The 26,606-nt window shown below is 51.4% G+C and overlaps 1 protein-coding gene across 2 annotated transcripts in view; it reads right to left on the bottom strand.

Moving 5' to 3' along the window:
• Window positions 1–3,027: 3,027 nt before the first annotated feature.
• FAM163A (family with sequence similarity 163 member A) overlaps window positions 3,028–26,606 on the bottom strand; it is a 38,386-nt gene continuing 14,807 nt past the window's right edge. The window contains exons 1-4 of one of the 2 annotated variants that reach the window (XM_084865168.1): window positions 11,931–12,016; window positions 8,054–8,074; window positions 6,750–6,864; window positions 3,028–6,087 (exon numbers count right to left, since the gene is read on the bottom strand). In XM_084865168.1, coding sequence (XP_084721294.1) covers window positions 5,680–6,087; window positions 6,750–6,842 — 501 coding nt within the window. In that variant the 5' untranslated portion in view covers window positions 6,843–6,864; window positions 8,054–8,074; window positions 11,931–12,016 and the 3' untranslated portion in view covers window positions 3,028–5,679. Of the gene's footprint in view, window positions 6,088–6,749; window positions 6,865–8,053; window positions 8,075–11,930; window positions 12,019–26,606 lie in introns of those variants that run through there. The other variant, XM_084865169.1, reaches the window with a different exon arrangement.

Here is a 26,606-nt window from a genome sequence, read left to right as displayed (position 1 = left end):
ATTCCGGCCAAGGGCATGTACCTTGGTTGCAGGCTTATCCCCAGTAGGGGGTATGCAAGAGGCAGCTGATTGATGACTCTCTCTCATTGATGTTTCTAACTCTCTATCTCTCTCCCTTCCTCTCTGTACAAAATCAATAAAATATATTTTAAAAAAAAAAGAGTCACATACTTGTGGATAATACATTTGCAAAAGAGGTGTTATCAATTCTAGACAGAGCTAAATTAAGATGTCTGTGCAAAACGGTTTCTCCAGATGACGTTCTTCCCATTTGTTAACAGTGTAGGTGTCGGGTTGTGGTCTAAATTTGCCTCAATGACACTGAGACTGGGCTCTTGAAACTCGTTTCTAATAAACTGCCCTGTCACAACGAGGGCATGGCTTCTCTGCCTGTTTTTAAAGATATATGAGTAAACTAAGCAAGAGCCCCAGCACATAACCAGCATCCCCTAACCTGCAAACGACCTGTAAAGGCACATGATTTGGTCTTCAGTGACTTCCCTCCCAGCATTACCTGCAGTATCTATTTCAGCTTGTTCTGTCTTACAGGGGTCTTCAAACTACGGTCCGAGGGCCACATGCAGCCCCCAGGGGAGTCTGATCCTGCCTGCCAGGTTTTTTGGGCAGTGAGCGCAGCCAAGGTGTTACAGTAGGGATTAGTAGTTCATATAGCCCGGCCCTCCAGCTCTCTGAGGGACCGTGATCTGGCCCCCACTTTAAAAAGTTTGAAGACCCCTGCAAGAAATTCAGAGATCAGTTCCTGTCCTGGGAAACGAGCACCCATTTTCCTCACTGGGGCTCATAAACTGAACTTGCCGTTGGCTAAGCGCACTTACCTGAATGAAAAAGACGGCTTTGGACTTGGGAAGCAGCAGGCGGAGTGGGCAGGGCAGGGTAGAGCTGGCAAGGCCTTAGGCGCACTGATCTCGATCTCCATCTTCCTTTCCCCGAGGCCGCGCTGGGGAGCAGCCTCATCAGCCCGAAGTGTAGGCAGCTGCTCCTCGTTGATCTATTCGCCGTCCCTGTCATCAAGTCAAGAAGAGCACGTTGGCTTTCAAACACACCTGCATTTTGCTTTTTTTCTATTTAACGAAAAAGAAAGGGCTTTGCCAGTGCTGGTGCCACCGGTCTTGGTGTTCCCCTTCATTCCTCGCTGTGACTGCTTTTGCGTTTGTTTCTTACGGATGTTGAAGAATGTGCCTTATTTAAATCAGTTTTATTTTTTGAATTTACCAATAATAAAGTTCCTTCCTTTTTCTCAGTTGACTGGTTCTTGATTATATCTCCCAAAATAGCAAGTTTATAGAGATGGGAGGAGAGAAGATAGCCCTCATTTGGCAAATTCAAAGCCCGAGGAGCCCTGTGTGGAGTGGTGATGCCGCAGTCGAGGGCAGGATGCGGGGCACCTGCGCCTGGAACCTGTGCTCCCGTCGGGCTTCTCCGGGGCTCGGCCTCCGTAACGAGGCTGCTTGGCTTTGGCGTTGTTAGCTGGGGCTTGGGAATGGCTCCTGACCAATGGCTCCTGTGCAGACAGGAAATGCGTTCAGTTGTGGGGGGAGTGGGAGAATCCAGATGGAGCTCACAGTTTCTGCCTAGGACGGCTGCCGAAGGAGAACTGGAGCAGAAGCACTGCTATACCCATCTCCGCCCCTTACCCCCTTCTCCTGGCTCCTCTACCCCCACTATTCTACCCTCAGCCAAAAACCACCACCTACTGACCTATCACACAGCACAGCTTTCTGCGAGTCTGAATTTGACTTTGAAAACCTGGTTTAGGACAATAGGCCTTTATGGTGGGAGGAAGAATTCAGGGGATGCTGTCAGGAGGGTCAGGCCTCCGCTTTGGCTTTAGGATGTTTAGTTAGACCCAGAACACAGACCATCCGCTCAGGAGCGTAGTCCTTCGTTGGGAATAAGGATGCAATTCCCACTGGGCGGGAAACCTGTGGCCCCAGGGAAATCCCAGCCCGGGAGGACGCCCGGGGATCGGGACGGGGTGGAGGGCAGCGGGCGGCGTGTACCTGCAGGTCAGCACGGGAGCGCCGAGCTCCTCCCGGTGGCCGGGGTCTGTGCGCAGCGCCGGTGGGCCTCGTGCTCTTCTGGGGAGACCTGGAGGGAAGGCGAACTCGGTGCCCAGTGTGAGCCAGCCACCACGCCTCTGGGCACCGGCTCCTGTGAAGACCCAAAGTGTCCTGCCCACTGGGGAGAGGGCTGTGTCGCCCCCTTCCCCCCAACTCCTGGCTGTGTTTCGGGGCTCCTTGCTGGTGGTGGTGGTGGTGGTGGTGGTGGTGGTGGTGGTGTGTGTGTGTGTGTGTGTGTGTGTGTAGAACAGGGGTGGGGGTGGGGTGGCTAATGACAGAAAACACAAGAAGGGTGGGAGCTAAATGCTGCCCTCGGGGCCTGGGCAGATCCTCCCCCAGGGACCAGCCGCCCTTCCCCAGGAAGAGGACCCCCGGGAGGCAGCTCACCTGCGATGCCGGGTCTTCGGGAGAGAGGGCGCTGGACTGCAGCCAGGGCTCTGGGTGGCCCGGGGTGGGGAGAGCATCTCGCGCTCTCTCACACACACAGTCCCGGGCACACATGCAGACCCACATCTCCCCCTCCCCCGCCCTCTCCCTGAACCCCCCCCCACACACACACTCACACACACTCACACAAAGCTGTCTCCTGGTTCTCTGGCTCTCACCCTTCTGCCGGGGGTCAGAGCTGGGGGTCGGGTCCTCATGGTCTCTCCTCACACCGAGGAGCCCCGTCCTCGGCAGGCAGGGCTGCATCCACCTCAGGGAGCAGCAGCTAGCTGCCCTGCAAGTCCCCTTTCCCACAGCCGCACAGCTCCCTGGCCAGGAGCTGGGGCTGAGGCAATGGGGTGCGGATGGCAGGACACACGGAGGGGGATGAGGGGGAGAAGGAGGGAGCCACACTCGTTAGCGTGGAAGCAGGAGGGGAAAGGAAGCTGGTAGTGGACCTTACGTCCGTGCCCAGCTCCCCGATGAAGAACGGAGGACCCTGTGGGGTTTGTTTCAAACTCCTCATTTATTGACATTCACTCGGCTGTGTCTCCGAGTCACCAGAGGCGCGGGAGAAGAGGCCCGCAGCAGGAGCGGCCGGTGGGGAGAGGGGGGCAGGACAGGGTGCTCCCGGCCTCTCCTCCTCCAGTCTGGGGTGCAGTTCGGAAAGTGTCCGGATGGTGTCCCATCACGGAAAGGTGCCGTGCAGCGGAGTGGGGCGAGCTTCCTCTTGCACAGGTGAGGCCCCGGCGGCAATCCTGAGCCTGGGCCCGAGCAGCGTGGGGCTGCGTGTGGGAGAGCCGGCGCCCACCATCTCTCCAATGCCTCCAAACACATTTCCATTTGTGGGATGGCAGGACTGAGGCTGGGGAAGCTAAGGAGACAGGACTGCACAGGATGGTTTTCTCTTGGGGACCCTAACAGATCAGGAGTAAGGAGCAGGGGACCATTGACCATGTTGCCTTGATTTCTGCGAAGGCAAAGAAGGAAGATGACACTGTTTTGTTTTGTTTTTTGGGGGTTGGGGGAGGGACAGCCCTTGCTCAGGGTGATTGGCTGTGGAACTCCAGGGCAGCTAGGCACTGGGCTGGTGGTCGGGATGTGGCCAGGGCTGCCAGGCCCAGCTACTCAGGTCAAAGGGTTGCACTTGACCCGGTCCAGTGGCATGGGGCATGTTAAAGCTGCTGTCCTAAGCTGGTCCCTCTGGACTCAGAGACAGGTCTCATTATACCCACCTAGGGATGTATCCTGATCTAAGAGAAATGGTGCCATGTGAGGTCACTCATGGGAGAGTCAAATGTGTGCTTTTTTACATATAATTGGAATTGCTTTGCCTGCTAACCCCATGTCTGACTGTGGTCTTTCACCCCTTAGCACGCGTCCCTGCACACAGGATCAGGCAGCTGGCAGGAGTGTCCAGCTCCTGCCAGGACCGGGGCGAGAGAGCGTGGCTGGCTGGCAGACCTTTGCAGGCAGTCCTCAGAGGGCTCTTGGAGTCCTCTGAGAGAGTCTCAGTCCCCTGGAGGAAATGGGGTCTCAGAGAAGATGAATGACTGGTACTGGAGCGAACGAGCGACCAACGTGTGGCTCAACGGAGGTCCACTGGTTCTCAACCCAGTGAGCCTTCCAGACTGAGATGCAGGGTGCCCCGAGCCTGAACGGTGATGCAAAGGGGTGATGAATCCCCAACCCCCATCCCCTTCCTGGCTGCACCCCGCCCTTTCTCAAATACAAAATCAGTGTTTCAACAGAGGGGCCAGCTCCTTTCCTGCCCCACCCGCTGCAGCATTCAGTGATTCTGGAGTGGGTGGGGTTAGTTATGCCCTTCAGAGGGGTGCAGCCCCTCCTTACTGCAGAGGCAGCTGGAAAACTCACCGGATGCACTCACTCAGACTGGGTAAGGCCAAGGCTGAGCTACAAGTGGGAAGTGGGGGTTGGACTTGGGCCAGGGTGAGACAGCCACGAGAAGGCCCTCACCCGGAGACTGGGGGGGCCCTCGCCCGGAGACTGGGGGTCAGGCGGCGGAGGGAGGGCAGCAAACAGAATCCAGAGGCTAAGTCAGATGCCTCGGTCCTCAGGCCCTGCCCTGGTGGAACCAGCGGTCTGGCAGAATGACAGAGGAGAGGGGCTGACAGGGCGGCAGCATCCCACGGGGGGGGCGCCTCGGCCTCTTCCTGGAGCAGCCACCTCACTGCTGTGGGGACTGGCCACCTCGAGCCCCCTCTGCGCATGCTGCCTGCGGGTCAGACTCCCCTTCCAGGTGCTACATCAGAGACCCTCTCACTCTGCGGATCCTGGAGGCAGCAGAGCCCGGTGCGGGCGGTGGCAGGTGTGTGTGCACACACCGGAGAACACACACGCCCCGCTGGACTGTACCCACACACACCTCTGGGTGTGGGGGACCACGGCCCCAGAGGCCGTCAGCAGGACCTCACTGGCTAAGCTACTCGAACTCTAGTAAGGTTCTCAGCGGGGCAGCTGGTTCCCGAAGCAAAGGAAGGATGTGGGGGGAGGCAAGGTTGGACGGTCGCTCTTTGGTGCATCCCTCTCAACAACCGGACGCCTTAAAGCCAACGCAACGTGCCCCACAAGCAAGGGTGCGGCCACAGCTGTGCTGTGGTCAGGAACCAACTTTTATATTCGAGCAGCTACAGGCTTTGCGGTCTCTATGACCACCAAGAGGACAGAACTAAATCGCGAACTGGCTTTTGGATGTGTTTTAGCAAGTCCTGAAGCAGGCCTTTTACCACCATCCTCTTCCTTCTCAAATGGTGCGGTTCTACTGTGCCCAGGCCCCCTGCCCTGGGTCCCCTTCCTCTTTCACCGCCCGAGGATGCTGGAGGCCTCCGGACCTTTGCACGGCGCTCCTTCCTCTCACAAGACTGGCAAAGCCGGGGGTGGGGGGGTGGGGGGAAGGAGAGGGCCTGGGGGGCTGGGGCTGGCCCGAGGAACGTCCCAACAGGGAAACGGGCACAGGGCACAGCTGCCGTCAGAGCACCCGATGGCTTCCATCCTGGGGAGCCCCCCTCTGCGGGGCAAGGAAAGCCAAGGACACGAGACAGGCCTGTGGGTGTAGGAGGCAGCCGCGGGCGGGCCCAGTGCCCCTGGTGGAGCAGCGTGAGGGTGTGTGTGTGTGTGTGTGTGTGGGGAGGGGGGTTCGGGGTGAGAGGGGTCACACTTCTGTACTAATAGCCCTTGGATTAGTGAAAGCCTCACGCCCAGAGCCCGGCCACGTCACCGGGTAACTCTGGGGTGCTGCCAGCTGGAGGGACGGGAGGCCCCCCTCCTTGTAATATGTGGGCGCGAAGGAGAACCTCTCGCCCCCGCCCCCGTTGGGCACCATGTCGGCTGTCCGTATGTAAAAGGGGGTGCTGTATGGGGAGCAGGTGGCGCAGTGGCCGGCCGCCACCCCGCCCGGCGGGCCGCAGGGCTCGCTGGTGACGGGCGCCAGGCCGCCTCTGCCGTCCAGGGCTCGGGCGCTGCAGGCATTGCAGGGGGGGCCGCTGGAGGGGGTGGGCAGGTCGTGCTCCTCCTCCTCCTCCTCTGCATCCTCCTCTCCGCTCCTCTTGCAGCAGTAATACTGAGGGGAGAGCAGGGCCCCTCTGAGTGGCACAGGCAACCACGCCCCTGCTCCACTGCTGGCCAACTCACCCCGAGACCACCTTCCACAGGTGCAGACTCCCAGCCTGGCAAAATTCCCCCTTTCCTTCCCCTCCGCCCGAGCAGTGGTCGGCAAACCCATTAGTCAACAGAGCCAAATATCAGCAGTACAACGATTGAAATTTCTTTTGAGAGCCAAAATTTTTAAACTTCAACTGCATAGGTAGGTACATGGTTATTAACTTAGTTAGGGCACTCCTAAGCTGTCCTTTGCTAAAAACTCAAGGGGCCAAAGAGCCGCATGTGTCTCTTGAGCCGCAGTTTGCAGACCACTGCCCTAGTGTATTAACTCCAGGCCTTGGCCTGGGAGGCAGGGGGGTGGAGGGCAGGCCATACAATTGTACTGAGGACAGGGCTGGGGCGGCTGGCAGCAGCTGCCCTTCCCACCACTCAGCCTCGGGGAGACATAGCACAGTGAGCTCTCTGGGTGCCCCTCTGGCCGCCCTCCGACTCCCAGCCCCCTTGACTTGGACTTCCCCCAGCACATGGCTCTGGGCCTTGTCACGCTGAAGTGGGCTCCAGGTCGGCCCCCACAGGGGGACGTGGTCTGCTGGCGGCTTCTGGCCGAGGCCCGGAACTGACCTGGAGCCTACAGTAGCACAGGACGGCGATGATGGAGAGGAGGATGACCGCAGCTAGGATTCCGCCAGTGATCACAACTGTTCCCGCTGTCATCCGCCCGATGCCCCATCCAACTCTGCGGAGAGATGCGTGGGCAGGTGAGGGCAGCCGCCAGGAGCAGGGAGCCTCCTGGGACTTCCTGCACAGCTGGCGCCAGGGAGGCCCCTCCACAGATCCCACCCTCCCACCCCGCTGAGCCCCGGGACAGCTGAGGCTTCCTGAAGAGAGGGGCTTCCAGCTGAGGGAGGACGGAGAGGAGGCATAACTGAGGCATAACATGATTCTGCTTCCTGTTTCTACCCAGTTTCAATCTCCTTTAATTCTCGTTTCCTTCTCCTGTCTCCTGTCCTCACACCCTCTTAAACGTAAACTATACCCCTCCCCCACCCTGTGTCCAAGACACAAAGGAAAACAGCTTCTGTTGGCAGCGCCCTAAGCTCTCCCCTGGTTATCTCAGTTAATCTTCCACGTCATCTTTGGGCTAGCTCTTTTTTGTTTTTTGTTTTGTTACTTCTCACCCTAGGATATTTTTCCATTGACCTTTAGGGAGAGTGGGAGAGATAGGGAAGGACAGAGAGGAACTTCAATGTGAGGGAACCACGTCATTTGACTGCCTCCTGCAAGCCCCGACCAGGGCCCAGCGCAGGGAGGAGCCGCAACTAACCTTGATCAGAATGGAACCCTTTGGTCCATAGGCTGATGCTCTATCCACTGAGCCAAAACTGCTAGGGCTGGGCTGGGTCTTAATAATCTCTGTTTCACAGCTGATGAGCCAGGCTTTGATTTAGCGGAGATCCCACCCGGCATGGTTCACCCCCGTGGCTATTCTTTCAATCACTGCCCTCCGGAGTCCAGGCACCAGTGGTCTCTGAGCCCTTGATCCAGGTGGAGCGGACAGGGTCTGAATCTCAAAAATGCTCCCCAATTCTGCCCTGGAGCAAACCCACACTCCTTTTGGGGGGAATCTCTCCTCTCTTTCCAACTCTGTGGAAAACAAGGGCCAGGCGAGCCCGGAGGAAGCAGGGAGGCGGCCCCTGGCTCCTTGTGACAAGGCTGGGGAGACGGTCCTGGCTAATGTGGGTTCACAGGACGGAGGCCCGCCCGATGCGAGGCTGTCTGGCCTCAGGCCGACTCCCCTTTCAGGACACTGAACGGGATTTCCAAGTCCCGGGCTCATGGGGCCCAAGACTGGTTTTGCCAACAGAGCAGGAGGGTGGGCGGAGCCTTGGCATCTTGAGGACGGAAGAAGGACCGTGAGCACTTACGTTCAGTGAGGGAACGGTGACCTGCAAGACAATAAAAGGGACAGAGATGTTGGAAGAAGAGTGTTGCCCCTGAGGAAGGCCCCACAGGTTAGATTGGTCCCTGAGCTGCACCTCACCTCCTCCTGCTTCCCTCACTGTGTGCTCCACCGACAAGAAGCCTACCGGTCCCAAGGCTGGGTCTCCGGCTCTGCCTCCTCCTGCTAGCGGACAGACATCCCGCTTGGATGTCCCACCGGCAGCTCGAACTCAGGCTAAGTCACCACCCGCATGGGTCCCCCCTCCCACCTCCGTCTGCCAGTGGTTCCCCAGAGCCGCTACGAAGGCCCCTGCAGGTGGTTGTTACTCAAAGGGCAAGTGGGGGCGGGGCCGCACATTGCATTCCGCTCCAGAAGCCACGCACCACCCCGCTGTGTTCAGGTGGAGGAAGGAGCACCTTTCCTTCACCCACAGACAACACCTGCTCCTCACCACGTGCTCCTGGAGCACAGCATCCCCCCAGCCCTACTTCCAATCCACTCCGCCTGCCCACAGCCAGGGCTGTGGAACCCGGCATGGGCGGCACCTGGGGGCCCCGTTGGAAACGCAGCATCTCAGGCCGCACCCCAGGCCTCAGGAGGCAGAATCTGCATTGTGACGAGATCCCAGGTGGTTAATTTGCATAGTAGAGTTTGACAAGCCTTCAGCATGTTCCCCTTGTTGCCCAGACGTTCAAATCCTCCAATTCTCCTAAGGCTCCGCTAGTCCTCTGTTGTTCATCAGTGAAGACCCTTTGCATGTCATGCCTGCCCTGGTGCAATGGCTTCCTGATCGATTTCACTAGTTTGTCCCTGAGCAGCCACCCACACTTTAGCCTTTCGTTATGCCCAATGCCCTTCTCTTCCCCCAGAGCCTTCCCAGCATCGCTCTGCCTGCAGGGGATGTTTCCCTGGGCAGGAACTTTTAGACCAAACTTCAAAAGCTTTGTTCTGCCCCTCATCCCTGCATGCTCACTACCAATTCATGTCTACCCTCCCCTCCCCCTGAAGGGTCCCCCCCTACACGAATCCTCTGCCCATCAGGCAGGCCTCATTCTTCAGAAGCTTAAAGCCTGGGGATGCAATGACACTTAACGTAGCTTCTAATATGGTGTTTGTAGCCTCGTGATGAAAAGACACTGGGTGTGCCTTCTGATCTGGTGTAAGACACACAAGAAGAGACACACAGACCAAGGGCGGGGGGCACACAGAGGGGGGCCACGAAGTCCTCGGGGAAAGGTTACAAGGGAGGCGTAAGCATGAGCAGAATCCTAAAAGCTGAGTAGGAGCTTGTCCAGTAGACATGGCGGAGAGGGCAGGAGGTGCTCCAGGACCTGTAGGAACCTGGAAAGGCCTGGATGAGGTGGGGGGCGGGGAGAGGCACGAAGCTGGACAGGCTGTAAGCCAGGGGAGGGGATTTAACTCTCGGAGATGATCGGGTTTCCAAAGGGCTTTCGGGAGGGGAGTGCATGACCTCACTTTCTCCATCTATTTAAGTCCTGCCCGTATTTGGAGGCTCCAGGAAGTCTCCCTGACTGCCCCTCTGCGATGCTCCCTCTTTCTGTGCTCCTCACAATGCCTTTCCGGGGGCCACTTTTCAAACCCTGACTTGGTAGGACTCTTGTCAACATCCATGTGCGAACGTCTTGACTCCTCTACTAAGTTATGAGTCCTTTGGGATTAGGAGTTGTGCTTTATATTGCTTTGTATCTCCCTGCAGCATTATACACAGCAGCTCAGTCTGGTATAGTATTTCTGGCGGTTATGACTCTGATCCACCACCAGGGGGCAACAAGTTGCATGTCTCAGTTCACATCCTATATGCAGATGTGGTTCAAGACAAGTGTGACTTTGTCCAGGTGACATGGTGGGCCATGCTTCAAGGGTTCACTGGGCATTTGATGTGGGATGAAGCTCAGCCTAGGGAGGATTTATGTACCTTCACATTTATGTACCACTGAGGGCTGCTTAAGAGACACAGGCCCATGGAGTGAACTGAAGTTGGGGGAGGCAGCAGTGACCCACGCTGCTGAAAGTTCTGGCCTGGTCCCCTGTGTGTGCCCAGCCTGTTAGGAGACAGGGGATTGTGATGCCTCATGAGAACAGTGCCCTCCCACCTTCCCTTCATGCCTGCCCTCCCTTCTTTCAGTACCTTGAAGGCTGTAGAGCAGAAATGGCCCCGACATGGTCGGGGGTGGAAGGGAGAAGAAGGCAATGAAAGCAGTCATGGGTGTGAAAGCCCATTCAAGACCCAGTTTTACCACTTACCAGCCACCCCAGCTCGGAAACTGATCACCTTTCTCACTTGTAAAAGAGAAATTAACCAAAAACTCAGTTTACAGGTATGATCCTGAGCCAAAAGGTAAGATCCATGTCTGTGAGGGCCCCTTGTAAACTAAAAGGTCCTTAGTTGTCGGGGAAAGGAAGACCTAGACATTTTGTGGCTGCTTAAGTCTGGCCTTACAATCATAAACCAAGAAGGCCTGCAGTGAACTAGCGAGGCCCCAGAGCTAATGGTACAATTTAGCATTTAAATTCCCACATCCAGTGGCTCTCTGTTACTTCAGATAGGGGTAATTTTCTCTTTGTAACTATATGCAAATGATAACAATAACTCAGTGCATCTAAATAGCACCCTACAGTTTACAACATGTCTTCATTTGTATCCCCTCCTATGACGGGCAGGCTCTAAGGCCCTAAATGATCCCCATGTCCTGTGTATTCCCCTCCCCTTCAGGCTAGGTGTGACCTGTGACCTCTTCCACCCAACACAATACAGTAAGGTGATGGAATGTCACTTCTGTGGATAGATTATATAAGATTCTTTTTGTAAAAAAACATATTTTATTGATTATTTACAGAGAGGAAGAGAGAGAGAGAGAGAGAGAGAGAGAGAGAGAGAGAGAGAGAGAGAGAGTTAGAAACATCAATGAGAGAGAATCATTGATCAGCTGCCTCTTGCACATCCTCTACTGGGGATGTGCCTGCAACCAAGGTACATGCCCTTGACTGGAATCAAACCTGGGACCTTTCAGTCCGCAGGCCCATGCTCTATCCACTGAGCCAAACCGGTTTTGGCAGATTATATAAGATTCTGACTTCCCCTTCTTGCTGGCCAGCTTTTTCCCTTGCTGGTTTTGACACAGTAAGCTGCCATGTTGAGGAGGCCCATGTGACAAGGAACTGAAGATTCTTCTGTCCCTCAGCCCACTGGATAGAAGGAATGGAGGCCCTCAAGCCAATGGCCCAAAAGGAACTAAATAATCACCTAAGTGAGAGTGGAAGTGAATCCTTCCCCAGCTGAGCTTTCAAATGAGTGTCACCCCAGTGGACACCTTGAATGCAGCCTCATGTCAGACCCTGAAGCAGTGGACCAGCGAGCCACACCTGGAGACCTGACCCACAGGAACTGTGAGGTCATCAAAATGTGTTGTTTTAAGAGGGTCAGTTTGTGGTAGTCTGTTATGGAGCAAAAGAGACCGACCACCTCTTTTGGACTGTACAAAAAATCCACACACGAGGGGAACCCAGGCCATTAAATGACTTGCCCGGTCATACCACAACAAGAGTCTCAGTTAGGACCCAAGGATCCTTGCTGTGGAGTTTCCATCATTCCAGCCTCCTCCTGAGGACAGGAGAAAGAAGTTCCCATGTTTCCTCCCACGGCCTCACAGGTCTGGACAGAATGGATTCAGTGGGGGCCAACTCAGTGGGTGAGGGCAGCCAAAAAGGACAAATCTGTTGTCAACTAAACACTCCGAGGCTGCCCTCTGTGATCAGGATGCACTGGAGCTCCCTCCCCACTAACACTCCTCACCTTGTTCTTTGGGGAGAAGGTTGGTTGGCTTGAGCCGCACACTTACCTGAAACACCTGGGGCAGCGATGACTCAAACAGGCTGAGCCTGAGCAGACAGTGGTTGGGGCTGCGTCATGGCCAAGGGCATCAGTTCCTGCCAGAGGAGAGGAAGGGAGGTCAGTGAGAGCCTGAGGGGAGGCCGAGAGGAGAGACAGGCTCACTCTGGCACCAGGTTGTGACCCCAAGACTCTGGAGTGGATGTCCCCAAAAGGCTTCCTTCTTGACCTCTGCAGCTGCCATGGTTTCTGAGGTCCCTGACCTAAGAACCCGAGGCCACATCCTATCTCAGTGCCGCTGTCCAGAACCCTCTGCCCAGAGCAGCAGCAGGGTGCTGGCAGGAGTCTCTGCCTGTTCTTGGAGGTGAGGCTCAGCGGGTGAAGAGAGTTGTCTCGTGCTTCCCTGGAGGATGCTGACCTGTCTACATGGTTGGGGTGAACGGGCCAGACAGTAGCAGGAGGAGGGGAGTGAGGGATGGAGCCAATAAAGAGGTCAGGATGGGACCTTACAGGCCATTCTTCTAGTGGAGGCTGGGGCACATGAAAAGCCCTGAAAGAACGTGTTGGGAAGTAGGTATCCCACTCTCTATAGGCCGGGGTCTGTGCTCTCTCTGAAGGGTCCCTGCCCTCAGTGACTTCCTTGCTCTGAGGCAGGGTCACCCACCTCACTGCCTGGGTGAACACGGGGAGGAAATGCCAGCCGCAGCTGGCACCAGCACATGTAATTAATGATGGCTGTCCCCTGCTCCCTGCCCTGCCCCCTTAGGAGCAAAGGTTAATTGAGTGGGGCATAAGCTCTGGCTGATCTCAATTTCTTCTGATGCAATTAAGCCTTCTCCAATCATTTATTAGCTCATGAAATTGACACAGCAGGTTAGCAGCACCAGGAAAGAGAAACAGTTTTTTCCTTCTTCTTGGACAGCAAGCCTCAGGCAAGCCTGGCAGAGGGTGTGGGAGAAAAGGGCTCCTTTTACTTTGACTGGACCTATGGCCATTACCAAGCCCTGACCCCCAGGATGAAGGTATGAGGAGTCAGTGGTCAGATCGGTTCCTTTGCCTCAGATGAGCAACTACAGCATTGAAGAGCCCTGTGCAGTTTGGGAAGGGGCCTAAGAGATACAAGGAACTTTTGCAAATCATCAAGGTGGAAAAAAGAGCCTCAGTATAATAATGGGCAGGTGGGTTATGAAAGAGGAAACTCAAAGACTAACAAGAAATGATATCCAAACTCAATAGTAATTTGAGAAACACAAACTGAAACCAGAAAGAGCTATCACTCTATAGGTAGGACTGGCAGAAATGAAGGAGCTGGATAATGCCAAGTGTTGGCACAGATGTGGGATTTAGAGGCACTGCCAGTAAGGTATAGCTAGGGCAGCTGTTGAGGGAAAGACCAGGTACTACTTGGTCATATTAAGTTCACACATATCCCATAAAAGAGCAATTCTACTCCTGTATCTATGTCTCCCAAATTTCTCAACACATTCATAAGTGGGATTTAAAATAAAAAATGGAAGAGGAGATGTTACAAGTGATACCACAGAAATATAAAGGACCATAAGAAACTACTATAAACAATTATATCCCAACAAATTGGACAATCTAGAAGAAATGGAGAAATTTCTTAAAACACACAACCTACTAAGACTGAATCATGATGAAATACAAAATCTGAATAGATCAGTTACTAGTAAGGAGACTGAGTCTATAATTAAAAACCTCCAACAGCCCTGCCTAACTCCCTCAGGGTAAAGGCTGGCACTTCGGGGGCTCTGTAGAGTGAATATTTAGACCTCATCCTTACCACCCCCATCGTATTGTGCAAAGCCCCTCTGTGAAGTGTTTCCTGATTTCATCCCAGGCCTTGTAATAGGTGCTATGTATTTTCTATTACCATTGCTCTCAGGTACGCAATTATTTGATTATAGACACAAATGAATGTAGGTTAGGGGCTGGGTCTTGTTCATTTCTATATTGTACATATCAGGTCAGGACCAACACATGCTAGCAGCTCTACAAACACTGAATTGAATGACTGACTGACTGAATGAATATAAGCATGCATGCAGTTACCTTGAGCTGTCATTTATGTTCACTTTAGATCAAGCAAGTCTCAAGAACAGATGTGTTTAGGGTGAACACTCCTTGCTCAAAGGCCTACATAGCTTACTGCATTTACCACAAATTAAGAGAAGCCTGGGCTAAAGAGGTTGCCAAGGAGTTGGAAGACTCTGCTTTGGTTTTAATACCACTTATTTCATGACCATTAAATGTTTCTGAAATAATCTCATTTCCGACATTATTAATAACGAGAGGCCCAGCGCACGAAATCACGAGAGACCCCGGACCTGTCAATGCACCTCCTGGTGACCAGTCATTACGGCGTTGCAGCCACAGCCTTTTATGATATAGATACTGTTTCTAAGTCAAAGGATGTCAAGGCTCGCCTAATGGACATTATCTAATTCACCCTCCCATATTCCTGATGGTTAGGGAGGTCCCCCTCCCTTTTCCTGGCAGCAGGCCTCATGTGGCCAGTGTGCAGGCAGAGCTGCTGGCAGGGTGCCACTGATATTTCTATCTCTGTGCAGGGCTCTGGGGAGAGGGTCCTGGACAGGGACCCTCCACTCACCTGTGCCTGGTACTAGACCCACCTGGGGGGACCTGGGACCTTGGTGCTGTCTCTGTCCCCCTCCGGAGGGTGAGGATCGCAGAAGAGCCTAGCTGAGGATGGGGAGAAGGAGCAACCATGGCAGGTTAAGCTTCTGGGGGTTCTGGGAGCTTCTGTGATGTATGAGGAGGTGCTAAGTGGTTGTTTAGATTTAGAAAAACATGACAGCTTTTATGAATCCACCAAATTGGTAGTCAGTTTGTCTCAGGAAGTTAGGAAATGGCCACAAGCATACACTAGTGAAGTGTAACTAGATTAAACCTTCTAGAACAGTTATTTTCAACCAGTGTGTTGCAAAATTTTTTTGTTTAATGGACTTGGCCTGGAATAGCCCAGCCAAGGCCCAAGAGCCCAATCTAGTCCCAAAGGGCTGACACTAGTTCCAAAAAGCCTATCCTCGCCCCTAAGACCCCAATCTAGTCTCGAATAAACAATGCCAGTCCCAAAGGGCAAAGCCTAGCCCCAAAGATGGGAGCACAGAATGGAACAGCTGTAGCCAGACCATGAGAGCCCATGCCAGTCCCGAAAGGCGAAGCCTAGACCTGAGTAATGGAGCCCAGAATCCAAACAGCTTTAGCTAGCCCCGAAGGGCGGAGCCTAGTCCCCAAGAACCAAGTTCAGACCCAAAGCACGGAACCCAGACCGGAAGAGTGGAAGCCCCATGCCTAGGCCTGGACCTTGCCTGGAAAAGCCAAGGCCTAAGAGCCCAATCTAGTCCCAAAGGGCAGACACTAGTTTCGAAGAGCCATGCCTCGCCTCTAAGACCCTAATCTAGTCCCGAATAGACAAAGCCAGTGTCTGCTGCCAGAATTTTAAAACATGGAATACCTGTCTATTAATTAGGAGCAATGACTTCTTTTTCCGTAGATTATTAATAAAAAAAAATTATACCAGCCAACACAATAGCTGTCCAGTGTGAATGAATCAAAATTATACCTTTTTAAAAAAATCAGATCAGCATAAGGTACAACATATTTTTGGCATGCTGCAGAATTTTAATAATTAGTTTTTGTGTGCCAAGAAATGAAATAGGTTGAAAATCATTTTTTCAGAAAGTCAATATGTACCAGTCTAAAAAATCAAGGACCCATCACATCCACATCACATATTTATCCAAAAGAAGTAGTTACCACTCGGCTGGCATGGATGAACATAGACCTATGAACCAGGAGATCACGGCTCAATTCCCAGTTGGGGCACATGCCTCGGTTTCGGGCTTGATTCCCAGTGTGGAATGTGCAGGCGGCAGCTGATTTATGACTCTCTGTCATCACTGATATTTCTATCTCTCTCTTCCTCTCCCTTCATCTCTGAAATCAATGAAAATATATTTTTAAAAAAGAAGTAGTTACGGCTATCTGCAAGCTGTAAGTCAATAATGTTCACTGCAGCATTACATATGAGTGACAGCCTGGAAGCAATCCACATGCTTAACAGCAAGGGCAAAATTGAATACATTATGGTACCTATAGAATACTATGGGAAAATAATCCTATATAATAAAAGGGTAATATGCGAATTGACCCTAATGGCAGAATGCTTGGCTTTTATAAATATAGATAAAAGCGGAATATGCTAATTAGACCAGACAACCTTTCAGACAAAGCTGTGGCTGCGAGGGAAGCCTGGGTCCTGGGTGCTGGAGGCTGGAGGGAAGGAAGGCTTACTCTTGCATGAATTTTGTGCATCGGGCCTCTCTTATTGATTATAAATCTCAGAATAGGGACACAACTCCTCTCCAATGCATCCTTCTCTGTACCAGTGGGCTTTGTCTCCCACAGGTAGCACCAGTGACATACCTGCAAATGAGCAGCCAACCTAAGCTGTACATGGCCCAAGGAAGGACCCTATCAGCCTTTCCACTGGGCATGTCTCTCACCTTCATTGTTCAGTTTTATAACAGCATCGGAGAGAAATTCCACACACACAAAACCCAGCTTTATCTGGCTCTGAACAGGTATGGAAGTCAATGACCCTCTGGTAGGAATTCTTGCAGATTAGGCTAGTACAGTGGTCGGCAAACCGTGGCTCTTGAACCATATGTGGCTCTTTGGCCCCTTGAGTGTGGCTCTTCCACAAAATACCAAGTGTGGGTGCACACATACAGTGCGACTGAAACTTCGTGGCCCATGCGCAGAAGTCGGTTTTCGGCTTGGGCGCGTCTATTTTGAAGAAGTGGTTCTAATGCCGAGCCACACTTAAGGGGCCATAGAGCCGCATGTGGCTCGCGAGCCGAGGTTTGCTGACCTCTGGGCTAGTATATTTTAAAATGCTAACAGACTTTTTTGTAAGGGGTGGGACCATATGCCATTATTTGTCCATTTTGCTTTTCAGTGTTTTCCAGGTTTTTACCTTTAACTCATATACCTTTTATACATTGTGAATAATTGATATAAAGAAACCCAAAACCAAGCCAGGAGCCTGGCGAGGTGCGGGGGTGGGGGGTGGGGGGTGGGGGGGTAGGGGTGGTGGTGCCCACACCGTCCCGCCAGAGGCTCGGCATTCCCAGGTGCACCCAGACGGCGGCGCTGCGGAGTGAGCCTTTCGGAACCCCAGCGGGCTGTTCTCCCATTTGCCAAAGGAAAACCTCAGCGGGAAGATGTGGGTGTGGAGGAGGGAACGTGCTCCAGACTTCTCCCCCTCGTGCTTTAGAAACGCCTGTATTTATAGCCTGTGCAGTGACCTTTCTAGTCCACAGCAATTTATCGTTTCTTAATTGGTTTTCTCGAAACAGGCAGTGGTGACTTATGTCCCAGGCAAGGGAGGAGCAAATCCCACCAGAGGCCTGGGTGAAGGGTGGGGGTGGAAGGGAGGGGTAGGGGTAGGATGGGGGGACAGGGAGGTAGCAGGAGAGGAGGCTCCCTGACACACAGAATTACCGTGCCTTTCATCGATCCGGTGAATCACAGCAAGGAGATGCTGGAGAGGCTGGGCTCCAGATGAATAATGCTTGATGTGCTGTATTTATTTGTCCTCCTGCAGTGCTGTCCGGGGCAGCTTTCCCCCCGCATTTGGGACCACCTGCCTGGTAGCCAGGCAATGGGAGAGTCCAGCTGGCCCGGCAGCAGTGAAGGGACAGGGATGGGGAGGATTCAAGTCACTTGTGAAGTGGCTGAGAGAAAAGAGTCACAGGAAGGGGACCGGAAGGAACGCCCTGCACCCCCGGCATCTGGCTTTTGTGAACTATGTCTCCATTCTGGGCCATCTCCCACATGAAAGAAACGAGGCACAGCACCTTTTTCCTTTTCTGGCATTTAGCAGGAATGCAGCAAAGGTATATTTTCCTTTCCAATGTTGTGTTTCATGTGTGCAGGTGTTTTTGCCCTCTAAGGACCATGCCACGTCATATTTTCTCTGGACTTGGGCATGCAGGTACAGTTGTCCCCTGAACAACACAGTTTGAACTTCGCAGGGCCACTTATTCGCACAATGTTTTCAATAAATATATACGGTACTGTATGCGGATTTTCTTTTCCTTATGATTTTCTTAATATAATTTTCTTTTCTATGGCTTAGTTTATTCTAAGAATACAGTATGTAATGCATATAATATACAAAATAAGTGTTAATCTACTGTTTTTATTACTGATAGGGCTTCTGGTCAACAGCAGGTTATTAGGAGTTAAGCTTTGGGGGAGTTGAGTTACACGTGGATTTTTTACTGTGTGGGGGATGAGGGAGACACAACTAACCTCCATGTTTTCAAGCATCAACTGTATTTAGGACAAAACTGGACACAGAGTGTGAAGGGAAGTGCAGGAGGTTAGACCAGAGGAATAGCTTCATTGTGCCAGGCACTGCGTTAACGGCAAATTTATTCATCCTCACACAGAGTCTATAACACAGACTTGTCTTTCTTTTCAGACCAGGCAAGCGTTTCGGGGACTAAAGGAACCTGCCCAGGTCCCTGGGAAGCAGCATAGCTGGGATGTGGACTTAAGCAGCATGGCTTTGAGTCCCCCACACTTACCCCCACCCCCACCCCTGCTCTCAAAGAGAGGCCTGGGCCTGGGAGGGGGGAGGTGATAGTGAGAGGGGAGACAGGGGTAGCTGTGGCCAGGTCATTCTTGGAGAGGACAGGAGGTCCTGGGAGACTAAAGGTTCTGGGGGTGTAGGACAAGCTTATCTTCAAATATAAGCAACTCTGCCCAACCCGGAATAGCCCAGCATTCCAGAAATCCTCCAGTCGGGTCACTGCAGACCAGAGCCAGCCTCCAGCTCGTGTGCAGCTGGCAGGCCTCTCGGTGGGCCGGAGGGGGCAGGAAGGTCACGTACACATCTCTCCTTAGGGCCTTCCATTCCCAATGTGTCCCCCAGGGTGAAGACGGCCAGGGCTGAGCAAACTCCGGAGCCAGGAGGTACACCTGAGAAATGTCCCGCCAGGAGGCACAGTTGGGTTTTTTATGTGCTCAATTGTAGAAAATTTGGGAAGTGTAGAGAAGTGGCTGTCCCACGTAGTGACTAAGGTTTCACACAGACTTAGGATCAGCATCAAGGTGACCTTGACAACTTTTTAAACCTTTCTGTGTCCTGCTTTCCTCATATATCAAATAGAACGATCTTCTCCTACTTCTGTTATTTCAGGGAAATGTTGAGGGATAGAAAACAGACCTAGGGAGGCCTGAATTGCAACCCTGACACCATCGCGAATGAACTGGGTGACCTCAGAGAAGCTTCTAAACTTATTTGCAAAAGGAAGGTGTGGACTCAGGACCTTGGAGGATTATTTAGCCCTCATGCTCTTCATTCTCAACCAGGATGGTGGGGTGGGCCTAAAACTGTGGGTTCTAGAAAGGGGAGGAGACGGCAGTAGCTGCAGAGTCCGTGGGAAGGCAGATGGACACAAGAAACTGCCCAGAACCCTGGCAATGGCCCTTAAAGCAAATGCCCCTTCCCCGCGTGTCAGAACATAAGGAGGCTCTGCCCCACCCCTCCCTGCACAGCTCCCGAGACAAATGAAGGCCATTCAAAGGCAGCCTCCTGACCACATCCCCGGGCCTCACGGTGTTCCTGCTGACAGATGCCTACCAGGCCCCCCTGGCCCCTGCCCATCTCTACCCCAGCACCCCTCCCATTAGCGCCCTCCTCACCCCTCTCTGCCTTCGCTAATCCAATGAGTCACAGGTCTGTTAAATTAAGCCCACTGCTGCCCTGCCAGAATCCTCTAACAGCCCTAATTGGAAAAACAGCCTCAACCTCTGCCTATCACAGCTGATTATATCTGTGAGCAGAGGGGCCTGGTCCTTGTCCAGGCTGCACGCTCCACCCAGGCCCGTGAGGTCATGCCGTCCCCCTGGGGCTGTCTGAGTGGGTGGGAGTCAGCCCGGGGAGGCGCCTTCTCCACACCAAAGGGCAGCAGCTGGCCTCCCGGGCTTTGCCTCTGACCGCATAAACCAATTTGTGCTCATCGCAGGGAACTGGAAACAACTCGCTCTCAAAGCAGGAAGTCTTTTTTCCCTCTAACCTGCGTCCACAACCCCAGTGGAATCTCGAGCTAGAGGGGAGGATTTACTCCAACAAAGGGTACACTTGCCTCCGGGAGCTGTCCTGAGGGACCACAGTCCAACCATGTCTTAATCCCCAGGTTGCCTGCACATTCGAGTTCCGTTCTTGGGGTTCAGAGCAGTCAACCGATCAACAGAGAGCTCTCTGGGCATCTATTGCGTGCCCCAGCCATAGGTGGCTGGAGAAGGGAAGGGGGATGAGGAGGCACACAGAAGTTTGATCACTCTTCCACATTAACTCATCATTACAAAACTATCTGAGATAAAATTCAAATTTTAACCATTTAAACGTGTACAATTTGGTAGTATTTTAGTATACTCACAATGTTGTCAACCATCACTACCTACTTCCAAAATATTTTCATCACCCCAAAACAAACCCTGTTTCCATTAGGCAGTCACTCCTCATTCTCCCCTCTTCCTCGGGCCCTGGAAAACCACTATCTCCTTTCTGCCTCTATAAATCACAGGGTTTAATAGTCATCCTGCATACCCGCTTCCCCTCTCTCCATCTCTCCATTCTTTCATAACTGGGTACCAAGAGGCCTTTGCATGAAGCACACTGGATGCTTTCACTTCCAAGATCTCAAAAGCAACTAAGAAACGGCATGTTCCTCGGTTCTTGCCACACATTGTGATTGACAGGTTCCCTCTGTCCCTACATCACCAAGATGCTGAGAAGCACAGGCCTGGTCCTTTGGTTTACGTCTGGAACATCGCTCCAGTCTAGCTGATATAAGTAGATAGTGTCAGATGGCTCACCTGTGTTAAGAACTTGAGTTACTTTGGCATGAAAAGTAAGGCATTTTAAGCAAACACGAGAAACCACAAAGAAAGTTAATGCAAACGGTTTTGGGCCAGGTGCTGGAATAGGAATCGGGAAATGTTTAGCGAGCACCGGAATGGTGCTGGTTACAATGCATTGCCGGCCCCAGCCCCAGAGCTTCTGCCTCAGCGGGTCTGGAGTGGGCTGGAGAACGCGCATTTCTAACAAGCTCCCAGGCGATGCGCATGCTCCCGGCCCAGCACCACACTCAAAGCAGCACTGAGGTGTGGACTCTGGACCCCCCGCCCCCCCCCGGGTGGACTGATGGCCACAGCACAGAAGAACAGCCATCACCTCATGCATTTGGCTTTGTTTATGGGCCACGTCTTCAAGCTCACTGATTATAGTCACTGGCAAATTACATTGCCTGTGTTTTCATAAGTACGTTTCACATTCAAAATTTTCCATTGCGCTCTAGAGAGACAAGCTCAGCAACTCCTTAATGTGCTTGCGAAAGGGCATAATCAAGTAGTAAATAATTCTCTTTCTGAATAGAACCGTGGCTATAAATTTACATGTTATATTCTCCTACTACTTACGGTCCCCTTGGAGATCCTTACCCGTAACATAAAAATACACTTGTGTGGTCCTGAGCCCTTTTGGCCCATCACCTATAGGGCTCTCTTTTGAACGAGTGTGTCTAGCCTTGTCTCATAATATCCACATGAACCTGCTGGGTTCCAGCCCCCTAGGGATGGAGCCAATATCAGACTTTGGGTTATGGTCAGACATCCTTCAGGGCATGCATGCTTTGAAAAAAAAAATCAATTATATCTCATTGGAAAATAAATGATAATATTTGTAACAGTAACTTCATACACATATACACACACAAGCACATATAGTATTTTCACATCATCTGATGTAAAGCTCAAAGCAACCCTGTGACATAAGTGAGGTGGGATGGTATTATTATTCAATTTAACACATACTCAACTGGGGCTCAGTGTATTGAGGTGATTCTCTCAAGACCCCCCAGCCAGTGGAAGCCAGGCCTCTAACCAAGGCCAAGGCCATGGCCACCTATCACCGCTTTCTCATTCACACGAATCCCCAGAGTTCAAACCCCACTTGTTGCCCTGACCAGTGTTTCTCAGCGGTAGAGCATTGGCCCACGTACCAAAGGGTTGTGGGTTCGCATCCTGGTCAAGGGCACGTACCCGAGTTGGAGGTTTGACCCACTGTCCTAGTCAGAGCATGTGAGGGAGGCAACCAATCAATGTGTCTCTCTCACATCAAAGTTTCTCTCTCTCTTTCCCCTTGCACTCACTCTAAAATCAATGAAAAAAATGTCCTCAGGTGAGGATTAACAAAACCACAACAAAAACAAAACTCCAGCTGTTTTTATGGAGGCTTTGGGACATCCACTTGAAAACAACTTAAATCTATCAGTTTATCTACAGTGGGACAGCAAAAAACAGTGGGAGAAGATAAGCAGGAAATGAGAATGCATATTAATATTCAATTTTTAGTCTCAAATGCCAAAATGCAAAACCATGTTCCCTGGAACATTTCAGTCTATTCATTTAGCTGAAACATCATCTTATAACTGCCTGGGCTCCTTCTCTGAGACCCACTAACCAAGTCCCAAGGGGGCTTTTGAGGCCTTGGGAGGAAGGAGTTCTTTGTGTCAGCTGAGAGCCACCCGACTCATCAAACTGCTGGGCGATAGGAGCTCTGAGGGGCCAGGGGCACCCGGGCTCTCGGGGGCTGCTTTATTGTGAAGGAAGGATCCCCCCGCCCAGCCAACTCTTCCCCACCCCCAACCCCCCTCAGCCAGGCTAACTCCCTCTTCAAATCCAACCCTTCTTCTATTTCTGCAGCCAATACCTTGCTTCAGAGTCCAGTGACCCATCTCAGACTATGGACAGTATAAAGTATTTTAAATGTTTATTTTAATATAAGTTTTACTGACTCCTTTCCTAATAACATAAATAGTAGTAAATATATTTTTTTTAAGTCTAAGGAAAATAAAAGCCACCCAGATTCATAACCCAGGATAATCACTGTCAATATTTTCTACCATGTTTCAATATATGAGCATATATTGAAATATGTAGGTTTTATCTCTGAGAAAAAGATAAAGCCTAAACACTCTTTGCCTCCCTGGGTCAGTCTTATCTCGGCCCAGAACCTCTTTCTCAAGCCCTGTAATTCTAGCTTGGAGCCTGAGATGCACAGCCATCAAATGTGTGTGCGTGAGTGTGCGTGTGTGTGTGTGTGTGTGTGTGTGTATGTGTGTGTGTGTGTGGCTGGTTGGTCAGTTAGGCCCGGCAGTGTTTAAAAGGACAGTGTTACTAGGCCAGACCCCAATATGAGCCCTTTGGTACCTACTACCCTACACACACACACACACACACACACACGGCTTTTAGAGATGCAAGTCAACTGAGCAGTCCCTTGGCCTGTGTGTGGAGCAGCCTACAAGCCTTTGCTTGAGAGAGTTCCCCTGCCTGCAATGCTATTATCCTTCCAGCTGGAAAGAAAATGTGGATCAAGTCTTCGTTTTGTTTTAGGTTCCGTGGTACGAAAAAATGTCTTGCTCTCCTTTGCTCCTGGGGCATGTGACAATCGCTCCACTTCTATGTAACTAACCACCGTCCTTAATGCACATGCTATCTTGCTCTCTAGAGTTCCTAGTCGCCTGAAATAATCCTTATGCTGCCTTTTATTTTTATAAAGTGCTATTCACAAGTAGGTGCTCAGGGTCGGTTAAACTGAAATTGATAATAATGGATAGGGCCTTGGGCCCATCCGCCTTCACCTGATCTGTCCTGGGTGGCATCTTTTTGAAGCCAACGTGAGCAGGGTCTGAGGAGGCTGCTCTGGCCTCCCACGATCTTTCCTGGGTCAACGGGATTCTGAGCTAGAGTTTATGGTGGGAGAACAAATATAGTCACAACTGCCAAGATGAGAAATGTTTCTTTATATCTTACTTCAACCCACAAAGGAGTTTTAACTTCAGAAATATATTAACATTCTGTAGAATAAAAATTAAATAGATTGAGAAGGCAAGGGGGGTAGCATAGCAATGTGTGGCCAGCCGTAAAGTTAATATACAGAATGGCTGGACATGGGCTGCAAATCTGAGATTTTTAGCAACCAAAGCAAAAAGGGAAATATGATCATTTAGAGCAAATCACAGTTTAGAAGGAGCTCAGTTTGCTTTCCACTAATCCTTGAGAAGAAGGTCTCCAGAGGGGAGCTGAGATCTAGAGAGGAAGGTTGGTAGCTACTACATTATCAGCAATATAAAAAGGCAGCTCCTAACTGTATCTCCCAGGGCCGAGGACCTAGCACCCAAGCACAACTCTCTGAAAGGAAGTGTGGGGAGGTGGCACACCCACAGCTCTCGATGGGGGCTCTTCATCTGGAGCTTAGGGCATCGGAGCGGTTCTGATGGTGGCTGCCCAGAGCCCAGAAGGTCTAGGGAGCCTCTTCGAGTCTTCAGGGCAGGAGAGGGGAGGTGGCAGAGTGGCCGGGGGTGTAGAGAGGCTGATTTCACAGACCTTCTGGCCTCCTCATCCATCTCACCCAGAGCTTCTCTGCTCTTCTATTTTACATAATAGAGTTTGGGCTCAGCTGTTTGACAAAAGAGTTTTGCATCAAAAACCTCAAGCTCAAAAACCTGTCATGAGTAATATTTCTCTTCGCTGACCTTTTGACAAGCATTTGCCAGCAGAATTTAAATTCATGTTTAAATTTTAGGGCAAAAAACTTAAAAGGTTTCTATTACTAACGATATACCCAGAAGAACTGAAAACAGGAATTCACACAAATACATGTGCACACATGTTTATTCACAATAGAGGAAAGGTGAAAATAGCCCAAATACTCACCAATGGGTGAATGCATAAAAATTTGTGGCATATACATACAATGGAATATTATTCAACCATAAAAATGAATGACATAGATGAACCTCAAATACATTGTTAGCCCTGGATGGCATACTCAGTGGTTAGAGCATTGGCCCATGCACTGAAGGGTCTCATGAGCAGGAAGCAACCAATTGATGTGTCTCTCATATCTCTTTCTCTCTCAAAAAAAAAATCAATGGAAAAAGTATCCTAGGGAGAAGATTAACAACAACAAAAAAACATTAAGTGTAAGAAGCCAGGCACAAAAGTTCATATATTGCATGATTCCATTTATATGAAATTTCCAGAATGGGAAAATTCATAGGTACAGAATGCAGACTGGGGAGAAACTACTTAATGGGTATGGGGTTTTATTTTGGAGCGAGGAAAATGCAGAACTGGGTACAGGTGGTGATTGCACAGCACTGTGAATGTACTAAATGCCACTGAACTGTACACTTTGAAATGGTTATTTTATGTTAAGTGAATTTCACGTCAATAAATGAAACGGAAAAGTCGGAGGGTGAATCACCAATGTTGCCAGGGAAAGGCCACGTCATAGTTTGACCGTCAGCCGAGCAGAGGGTATGGCCGACATCCACGTGGAAATTAAAGGACACACACACTCCCCCTACAGAGCACGCTGAGGGTATACATGGATGTGAGGGAGGCAAAGGTGCAGGCTGCTTTTCTTTCATGTCATTCCTGCCTAGGATTCACACTGCTCTTCTCTCTTCAGCACCTGGCCCACAGGAAGTCTCTTAAAATGCTAACTGGCCAACTAGACCACAAATCAGTGTAGGCCCCTGTCATTCTGACTCCATGACGCACCTACTTAACTTACCCTCAAATGTAACTATTTCCTTATTGTCCTTCACCCCTATCAATTTATTTGGCCTCACCTGCTTTTGAATAGATAACTAAGAATTAATGAGAACAAATTTTTCCTACCAAGGACTCCACGAAATGGGTAGAAGTAGGCTTAACCTCAATGAAGATACAAAGTCAGACTCAGCTTTCTCCTGTTCTTTCCTGCTCAATTAAAGTCCAGCTCAGCTGCTTTCTGAGGGGCCTCAAGCTAATCCCAGGGTGTCCTGTGCTCACTCATAAGACAGCATACTCTTTCATATTTCCTCCATCCATCCATCCATCCATCCATCCAGTTGATATTGATTGACTATTGAGTGTCTATCACCTGCTAGGCACTAGGTGAGCCCACCACTGGGGCTGCAACTCTAGACAAGACAGGCAGGGCCAGAAGAGGGAAGTGCAAACCCCAGCACACTGACAGGGGTGCTGGAGCTTTGACAGGAAGTGTAGGGGGCTGTGGGAGGGGTTTCCCAGTGGGGCAGGCAGGTCTGGGGGCTCTGAGCTTGAGGGATTCACTAAGCTGAGATCAAGAATTAGACCAGTAGGAACCAACATGGAGAAGGGCTCCTCCAGGATCTGGGAGTGGAAACGGGCTGTCCTGGCTACCCTGGTCTTGACCTCCACCTGGACTGAGAGCAGCTTAGGCCATCGAACCCCACGGGGAGCTCACTGAGAGGGTCAGTGCTGCTGGTACCAGCTCAGCCACAGCTAAGTACTTTCCCACACGCTTTTCTACTCTGGCCCTTTACCTACAACTCCCACCCCATCAAGCCCCTTTCTTTACCATGGGGTGTCTTTCTCAGCCTTTAGTGGTTTGTGGACCCTTCTGGAAATCTCATGTATGACATGGACACTCTCCTGAAAAATAAACCCATCCTCACAGAATTCTGCGCACAAATTCAGGGAATTCATGGAACCCTCCAGAGCCCACCCCTGGACTCAACTCCTCCCCCTC

The sequence above is a fragment of the Pipistrellus hanaki genome, assembly GCF_964339955.1.
Source record: "Pipistrellus hanaki genome assembly, chromosome: 18".
NCBI classification, from domain to species: Eukaryota; Metazoa; Chordata; class Mammalia; order Chiroptera; family Vespertilionidae; genus Pipistrellus; species Pipistrellus hanaki.
This window is presented reverse-complemented; position numbering and strand designations above follow the sequence as displayed.